Raw genomic sequence first — 8,533 nt, forward strand, 5'->3', positions numbered from 1 at the left:
TATCCCAGCAGTCAGTGATAGTTTTATTAAAACGTGTGTTTGACAGTTTGGAGCTCGTGCACATTTGGATCTGATCAGAAAAACGATGGATCCGCTGCTGTATTTAGGCGGAGTGGTGATGTTGTTCCTGCTGTGGATCAAAGTCAAAGGTCTAGATTACGTGATCGTGCACCAGAGGTGGATATTTGTGTGTTTGTTCCTGCTGCCGCTTTCCGTTATTTTCGATGTGTATTATTATGTTCGCGCGTGGCTCATTTTCAAGATGTGCTCTGCGCCCAAACTGCACGACCAGCGCGTGCGAGACATCCAGCGACAGGTGAGCATGCCATCACCATCTGACGGCGTGCTTGTGCACAGATGTGCGTGTGTGTGTGTGTGTGTGTGTGTGTGTGTGTGGTTTGATGCCTGTTCTCATTTAGTATGCTAAAACAATAAGTTATATTAAAGTGATATTCACATCAATATTGACGTCCAGTAGTCTATAGTTCATTTTTTTTTATTTAATATAGGCCGATGTAAGAAGTCAAAGTACATAAGTATTATCTGTATAATGTAGCCTACTTAAAGTATCAAAGTAAAAGTACTCTAAATGTAGAATGGCTCATTTCAAAGGGTCAGCAAAGAATATATTACTCTGTTTTTTGTCACTAGCAAATACATTTAAGCACATTATGTTGTCAATGTGTAGCCAATTTTATATACTACAGCATATCATATAAGCGTATCTTGCGTTTTATGTTTAAAATGTAACTATGAGTGGCAAGTTATTGTAGTTGAGTAAAAAGTATAATATTAAGTACCATAAAATGAATATACTTGAAAATAGTACAAGTCCCTCAAAATTATACTTAATAGGTACAGTACTTAAGTTAATTATCACCATGCATCACTGACTATAAATGTGTGTAAAAATAAATAAAGAAGAAAAGAAAAAAATAGATCATGTAAATAAAAGCAAAACAAGAAACTAAACATAAAATAGTGCAAATAAAAACAGATAAATAATTAAAATAAAATAAAAAATACATTAATACTAATTACACAGTGATTGCTAGTGAGTAGACTTGATATAAACATGAATTTATATGCATAATAATAATGATAAGTATAAATTTATGTAGTTACATAGGTATAAACTCTCAAAACGATAAGCTCAGGTATCTAAAAGGTAAAGTGTCAAGTGGTGAGTTTAATAGTTAAACCGTGTTGACAGATATGTTGTTGATGGAAGTTTAGAGTATTATTGGCATGTAAAGAATGCTGTATATTACATGTGTTTTGTAAGGAATCATGGGTAGTGAAAAACTCACAGTGGCTTTGTGTGTTTCTGATGGAAAAGTAATAGTTTATTTTCAGTTACGGGTGTAAGAATTTAAATGTTGGTGCTGTTGCTTTATCTCTGTTGTCTTATCAGTCAATCATTAATCAGTTTTTACTAAGTGCTTGACATACTTAATTATTTACCTGTTTTTTATGTAGCTGGATGTTGGCATGCACACAGTTGCAAATATTTTGTATTAACAGGCTTGTAATAAATTATCAAAAAACATTATATTAATTAACCACCAATATAAAGCCCCGATAGCTTCCTCACTAAAAAGTTACAGACCTGGCTTCTATGAAAATTATAACATCATTGTTATAGGTCTTATAATTTCAATATGTGAGGGTCATTCTGTTAAAATGTGTTTTTAATGTGTAGCATTCGATGATAATCTGTTTAAAGTTCATGTTGACTGTAATTCATTTGAAAAAAAAACCTGTTGTGGCATATTTAGAACTTATTAATCAAACCAACATAACATAACATAACATAACACAGTGTTCATTCATACACTGCAGAAATCAAGTCAAATACATGTTTGTTAGTTGTGTGAACTTAATCAGCTCAGAAATGGGGTGAATATCATGAGCTAATATGGAAACTTTTGTTTTCCATTTTCTCGTGTTCTGTACAACTTTGTCTCGGTGCTGTATACTTAATGAAAATAATATGAACAATAATAATTTTATTTATATAGCACTTTTAAAAACTGTTGTTTAAAAAGTGCTTTGACAAATTAAGCAAATGCAGAAACTCAGGAAATTATAAAAATATCAACAAACATGCCAAACAGAGGAATTTCTGAAATTCAAACAAAAAGGCAAGAGCAAAATGCGTATACAGAAGGTCAACAATAATAAAGTAAACAAAAATAATAACACAGGCAGAACTGATCCATTTTTTAAATAGAAAATATAGGAATAAAGCTATAAAAGACAATAAAAATCATGTAAGAATCTGACATATCTGTGGAGATAAAACAAAGATAACATAGACCCAGATGAACAAGTAAATAAATTATAACATGAAAAGATGGTAAGAACAGCACATAAGAAGGATAAGGTTCAGATAAATAGAGTAAGAGCAGCAAAATGAATAGAGAAAAGCAAATAAATTAAAGTGACATGACATAAAAGCAAGTCTAAAAACGTGAGTTTTAACAAGTGATTTAAAAGAAGTCACTGATTCTGCGAGCTTGAATTAAGACAACGGTTGCTGGCGAAATAAGAACGAGAGAGCACTGTGAACATTTTTGGGCGAGAGCAGACAAGACAGCTTGATTCCTAAAAGGATTTGGTCGGGAGGAGCGAGGAATTTGACATGAAATAGAGACCGGCTCTCCACAGTCGGGTGAATTAATTGTGAAGATTAACATTCACAAAATATACCTTGACAAGTGCAGTGAGCTGCCAAAGGTTTTCACCTCAAAGAATATCCTCAGTCTTTTATACCTCAATCTCAAAGATGGCTGAGTGGGTAAACAGTCATGTGTGCTGTGCATCCTCTGTCCCTGAAAAGATAATGTCTTCTTCTCTGTATCATGTGACCTATTTCAGGTGCGTGAGTGGAAGAAGGACGGCAGTAAGACCTACATGTGTACGGGTCGACCCGGTTGGCTCACTGTGTCTCTCAGAGTCGGGAAATACAAGAAAACACACAAGAACATTATGATCAACATGATGGACATTCTGGAGGTGGACACAAAGAGGCAGGTAGGACGAGACAACAGACACTGGTTACAGGGAAGGTGAAGAGGATGTGTTTAATTTTGGGGACATGTGCCTTCTGTGGTGGATATCTGCTTACCTCTCTTTTCGTTTGTCTAAAATACAATATCAGTCAAATAATCTGATGGAGGACGGAAAAAAAACAAGAAAAGTGACCCTGCTGGAAGAAATCAAATTGCATAGCCAAGCAACAGCAACTGGACAAACTAATCATAATAAACATGGATGTATTACCGAATGGGTCTGCTGGGCCCCAGGGCCCAAAATGTTATTATCACACAAATTAATTAAATCATTTTAACCAGGAAGAGGCTCAAAATGACCACAGAGACACAAAATAACTGCAAAAAGGGTAAAAGCAACCACGGAGAGACATAAAATGACCAAAATATAGCCTTAATTTAACCAGGTGAAAAGACACATTGAGATGTAAAATCTCTTTTCCAAGAGCAGCCTGACCAAGAGAGCAGCATAAAACAAAGTTACAACAATAAATACAAACAAATACAACTATCCAGATAAAATGCAACACAGAACAGTCATATATTGTATATTAATGTGTGCAATTTTTCATTTCAGTAAGAAATTGAGTAGCAGTGACATTGACCAAAAGTACTATTTTCTCAATCTTGACTTAAATTCCCTCAAAGTGATCAGCTCAGACAATTTCAAGTCCTTCTGTGAATTATTCCACGAAGAGGAGGTGGCAAATTTAAAAGCTTTATTGTGTGACTCAAAATGACCTCAAAGAGACACAAAACAACAAAAAATGCTAAATAACCACTAAGTGTGTGTCATAGTCCCCTGGAGGAGCAGTGGTGGGCCTTCTGCCTGTCTGTGCCATAGACAGGGGTATATTGTGTCATAATCCACCCGTGACTTTACACAACAAAGATGTTTATGACAAGGCTGCATTACAGACACTAACGCACTGCTGCACTTGCATACCAGGACACTGAGTGCATGCATTGTGTGTGACTTTAAAAGTTACAAATCTGCAGATGTTGCACCCAGCCACTGCAAAACTGTTGATGAGCTTCTGAGGGAAAGTTACAAGCATGGCCGTAGACCCTGACCATTTTTATGGTTTTGTCATTTACTTTGCTCATGATAACATTGTATAAAGTAACTGCTGAAATTGTAAAAAGGGACATCACTTTAGCAGGGCAATAAAGACAAGGACGAGACAATCAGACAGGTTGTAAAGCAGCCAGCAGTCAGTCTTTAAACCACTTTATTTGACACTTTGCATGATGATTTTTACAGTTTATGAGCTTTTTCTTCCTAATAAATTAGGCTAACCAGGGGGTTTGTTTAAACCCTGTGTAGTCAGGGCATTGGGTGGCTGAGTGGATTAAGCAGGGGCCCTTTGAGTAAAGGCAGTGTCCTTGCCACAGCAGCCTCAGGTTCAACTCCCGCTCAAGGCCCTTTGCTGCAGGTTGTTCCCACTCTCTCTCCCCCATTCACACTGTTGAACTGTCCTTTTTAATAAAAGGCTCAAATGCCTGGAGATGTTAAAAGTCCTCTGCTTTCTGAGGCATCAGTGGTTGAGTGGATAAAGCAGGTGCCCCATGAATATAGGCAGTGTCTTTGCTGCAGCAGCCTCAGGTTCAATTCCTGCTCAAGGCTCTTTGCTGCATGTCATCTCCACTCTCTCCCCCTTTAATGCTATTGATCTGTCCTGTCTAAGAAAGGCTCAAATGCCAAAAAAATACTTTTTAAAAAAACAAACAAACCTGTGAGATCATTTGCCTGTTTCTTTCCACATTGGACTTCTGTTGGACAGCAACGCTGTGTTCCCAGATCTCAGCATTACACTGGTGATACTGGTAACCATTAGAAATGATGGCTCAGTGACCAAATAAAATAACCACAAATGGCAATTCTGGGGTTAAAGCCAACTAAAACTGTTAGAAAGTAAAAGCCAAAAGGATCAAAACCTTTGACAGTTTACTAAAACTGCTTCAAAGGTAACTAACAGGTTTTTGTTGTCAGTCCCTATTGGTCAATTTCAAAAACCCTTTGAGGACTATCATCAATAGCTTGATTTAAAAAAAACACTGAGTTTTGCAAATTTTGTGCAACAGCAATACAAATGTTTGGAACAGGTGGTGCCTCCTATTGTGCAATTAAAAATAATTTTATACAAGTGGTTCAACGTTGTTATGGAACATTTCCATTGAGTTTTGTAATGACTGGACAATAGTTTTCCAATTTACAGTCTGATTTGTATTTCGCCACGCCCTATTTTATTTATTCATTTGTTTTTCTTATGTATAGCTTCCTTTAGTGGTCACTTTGAAAGAAACTTTCAGGGTATGTTTCAGGTACCATGCCCCTTTTGAAGGTCAGTATCTTCAAAATGCAATAAGATATTCACTTTTAGTAAATTTTATAGGCTCGGTCAAATAATGATCCACAGAAAATTTGGTAGCAATTGGACCTATTATTAGGAGGATATAAAAAATATGTTCAAAATGAAAAAATCTTGTCAGGTGGACTTGAGTGGGGCACATTTGTAGAGTTGACAGATGGATGTCTTTGAGGTTTTGTGCAATTTTGACTCATGGTAAAGGAGGAGGATGCCTTTTTTATTAATTTAATTACATTGCCACCATCTAGCTGATTGGAGTCATATCCAGTGAGCAGCACACAACACCCAATCACTGGTGACAAACTAATGTGTCTAAAACGTACCATCTCGCCAGAATTTACAAAATCATTTCAGAAGAAGGCTTGAACCCCTAACGAATCATTAATCAATTTTCAGTTAAAGTGCTACTCATTAAAATGGCTTGTCTTGTCAGCCTGATGGCAAATCTCACAATAATCTTTGTTTTTTTAGGTGGTGAGAGTTGAGCCGCTGGCCAACATGGGTCAGGTGACCGCCCTCCTCACCTCTATTGGCTGGACGCTGCCGGTGCTGCCCGAGCTCGATGACCTCACTGTGGGTATGTTTTCTGTATTACTGTGGATTATTTTCTGGGGAATCATCACACAGTCATCATCTGCGGCTCTCGAGTTTCTAGAAATAGAGAGATGATTTCCACAGCTCATTGCTCAGTGAGGCAGGTCCTCCATCTCCCCCATCAGTCACTGCATCCTGTTTAGAGCACCAGCGACTTCTCTAATTACGTTAGAGGATTGATGTTGTAGCTCAAAAGATGAAACTGGGAGGAAATGGCTGCAGTGTTGGAAGCACCCCTGGATCAGGTTTCGTAATGGATTTCCTGATGCCATAAACTGCGCATCAACAATCTAATGTTTTCCCATCAGGCCGCGGTACATTCATTTATCCTGATGTCAAAGTAGGCACACACTGTACACACTCACTCCCAGCAGGCAAACGCCGCGTTCTGCTGGTGTGTTCGCCCGCTCTTGGTCTCACCTGGGCAGATACTGAATCACTAATCTTTCACTCTCTCTCCTCCCTCAGGTGGTTTGGTGATGGGTACAGGCATTGAGTCGTCCTCTCACATTTACGGGCTGTTTCAGCACATCTGCGTCGCCTATGAGCTGGTTCTAGCTGATGGCAGCTTGGTTCGCTGCACTGAGGTGAGTATCGAGTGTGTGTCAGAGTCCAGGTCTCAGATTTATCCAGTATCATAGAGTTGGATCACGTTTAAATAGGGATCACCATGGTAACATCACCATGGGCTTCTCTGCCTCTGCAACAGAAACCATCACAAATTGTGTTTTTATTCATAAATGTCAGTCTGTTGTGACAAAAAAAGCACCAAAAATTTAAATTTCCAAATTCACCCAAGGCTCCTGAAAATGCCAGTTTAGCAACAGAACATACCAAATTTCTTCAAGGTATATACAAGAAACATTGTCTCTGTAATTCTACACAGGGAAAAAAGGTCTTAAAAATAGATTGCTATACTATGCTGTGTAAATACTAAAAAAATAATATTTTTATAAAATATCCAATAATAATTGATACTATGTAGTACATCAAAAATTCGGGTTGCCAAAGTGCAGTACCTAAAAACATTGGTTATTTAAGAGCATTTAAAAGTCTGTCAGGAAAGTATTTCTGCAGCCTTCAGTCCTGCATCTTTGTGGGATCAACCTTTGCTTGAAGGTGCTCTGCTGAAACACCTGCCGGGTGTGGACGGGGTTGATGGAGTTGCTCTCCACCTGCTGAAAAAAATCCAGTTCAGATCTAACAATAGAGCTCGTCTTATAATCAGTTTGCCTCTGTTCTTGTCAGCTGTGCAAGCACCCTCTCCGCAGCACACCACACGAAAAAACAAAGCACTGGCCACAACAGACTGGTAGACGGTGCACAGCAGGGGTCTGCAGATGTTAAAAATTCTCTACTTTCTGAGGCGTCAGTGGCTGAGTGGATAAAGCAGGCGCCCCATGAATACAGGCAGTGTCTTTGCTGCAGCAGCTTCAGGTTCAATTCCTGCTCAAGGCTGTCATCCCCACTCTCTCTCCCCCTTTCACACTACTGATCTGACCTATTTAATAAAGGTTAAAATGAAAAAAAAGCCTTCTTAAAAATTACAGTTTGCTTTGACCTTTTTTGTACAGAGACTCTATATGGGTCCTCCAGTCTGGCTTGTTGCCGAGCTGCACCTCCAGGTATTTTTTAGCAGGAGACAGTACCCCTGATGTCAGCTGGGACGGGTTTGTGATACAGTCTGCAGAGATGCACTAACATGTTGTGTATCTGTCACACTAAGTAAAGCGAAAAGAGTTGTCCCTGTAAGGTTCGCTAATTGTTTAGTTGGCAAAGTCAACATACAAGACAAACATTACAAACCCAGAAGGCTAAGAACTCATTTATCTCTGCAAATGTGCAATTGACATATGTGTACAGTTTTTTGTTTTTTTTTCAAAAAGACAGTTTTGTTTGTACCCAGGAGGAGAACTCGGACCTTTTCCACGCCGTCCCATGGTCCTGTGGAACTCTGGGGTTCTTGGTTGCAGCTGAGATTAAAATAGTCCCAGCTAAACCCTGGGTGAAGCTGCGCTATGAGCCGGTCAGAGGGCTGGAGAACATCTGCAAACGCTTTACTGAAGCATCCGAGAACAAGCAGAACACGTTTGTAGAGGGTCTCCAGTACACCCGGGACAGCGCCGTCATCATGACGGGAACAATGACCGACCACGCTGAGCCTGATAAGGTGAGGTGACTGTGAGGGTACGTTTGACTTGTTTTCACGTTTTGTCACATTTAACCCCCGTGTTTCCTCTCTGACATCAGATTAACAGAATCGGGCTGCACTTCAAACCCTGGTTCTTTAAACATGTGGAGGGTTATCTGAAAGGTGATCACACTGGAGTTGAATACATCCCTCTGAGACAGTACTATCACAGACACACACGCAGCATCTTCTGGGAGCTTCAGGTACTCGCAAAATCACACCAACACACACACACACACACACACACACACACACACACACACACACACACACACACACACACACACAGAGGGTGTTTCCATGAGCTTTAGGGTCACCTCAAC

The 8,533-nt window shown here is 39.1% G+C and overlaps 1 protein-coding gene across 1 annotated transcript in view; it reads left to right on the top strand.

Moving 5' to 3' along the window:
- dhcr24 (24-dehydrocholesterol reductase) overlaps window positions 1-8,533 on the top strand; it is a 48,995-nt gene continuing 40,462 nt past the window's right edge. The window contains exons 1-6 of the mRNA XM_042484104.1: window positions 1-316; window positions 2,881-3,036; window positions 5,897-6,002; window positions 6,488-6,606; window positions 7,926-8,189; window positions 8,270-8,413. Of these exons, the coding sequence (XP_042340038.1) occupies window positions 86-316; window positions 2,881-3,036; window positions 5,897-6,002; window positions 6,488-6,606; window positions 7,926-8,189; window positions 8,270-8,413 (1,020 nt within the window). The 5' untranslated portion in view covers window positions 1-85. The remainder of the gene's footprint in view (window positions 317-2,880; window positions 3,037-5,896; window positions 6,003-6,487; window positions 6,607-7,925; window positions 8,190-8,269; window positions 8,414-8,533) is intronic.

The sequence above is a fragment of the Plectropomus leopardus genome, chromosome 3, assembly GCF_008729295.1.
Source record: "Plectropomus leopardus isolate mb chromosome 3, YSFRI_Pleo_2.0, whole genome shotgun sequence".
In the NCBI taxonomy this organism is placed as follows: domain Eukaryota; kingdom Metazoa; phylum Chordata; class Actinopteri; order Perciformes; family Serranidae; genus Plectropomus; species Plectropomus leopardus.